Here is a 647-nt window from a genome sequence, read left to right on the forward strand (position 1 = left end):
ATAAATATTTACCACTACACATAAGGCGGCGAGCTGGGCGAAATGCTTAGCGGTATTTCGTCTGTCTTTACGTTCCACCGAGGTCGACCATGCCTTTCATCCTTTCGGGGTGTGTAAAATAAGTACCAGTTGTGTACTGGGGGTCAATGTAATCGACTTATTCCTTCCCTTGAACTCGCTGGCTTTGTGCCAAGAATTTGTCATTCATATGTAGTTAGCAGACATGTTTATGTGTGATAATGATATCTGCAGATGTGTCGGCTCCACACAACAACTGAAAGAGAAATACGGTCAGGGATATCAACTGGAAGTGAAACTAAACGTAGAAAACCAATCAGACATCGACAAAAGTTTCAAGAAACTGGAAGACCATTTGCTTACATTGTTCCCGTCAATGACAACAGCCGAAGCCATTACAGAACGAAGGACGTACAAAATCCCCTCAAACGAAGCTGCGCCGTTATCGGAGTCATTTGCTATGTTACAAGAAGGTAATTTTAAGCGTTTTCTCTCACTCCCTATGTCTGTCTGTCTGTTTATCATTTCTTTTAAATCATTTTGTTTTGTGATTTTTGTTCAGTATGCTTATGGGTCTTTCTTGACTCTAAAGAGGTTTTGTCTCTCTATATATATATGTGTATATATAT

General features: G+C 39.9%; 1 protein-coding gene across 1 annotated transcript in view; it reads left to right on the top strand.

Annotated features, from left to right (window-relative positions):
• Positions 1-647, top strand: part of LOC106870134 (cholesterol transporter ABCA5) — a 57,112-nt gene that overhangs the window by 44,438 nt on the left and 12,027 nt on the right. The window contains exon 28 of the mRNA XM_052974985.1: positions 253-612. Coding sequence (XP_052830945.1) covers positions 253-612 — 360 coding nt within the window. The remainder of the gene's footprint in view (positions 1-252; positions 613-647) is intronic.

This window comes from Octopus bimaculoides, chromosome 20 (genome assembly GCF_001194135.2).
Source record: "Octopus bimaculoides isolate UCB-OBI-ISO-001 chromosome 20, ASM119413v2, whole genome shotgun sequence".
NCBI classification, from domain to species: Eukaryota; Metazoa; Mollusca; class Cephalopoda; order Octopoda; family Octopodidae; genus Octopus; species Octopus bimaculoides.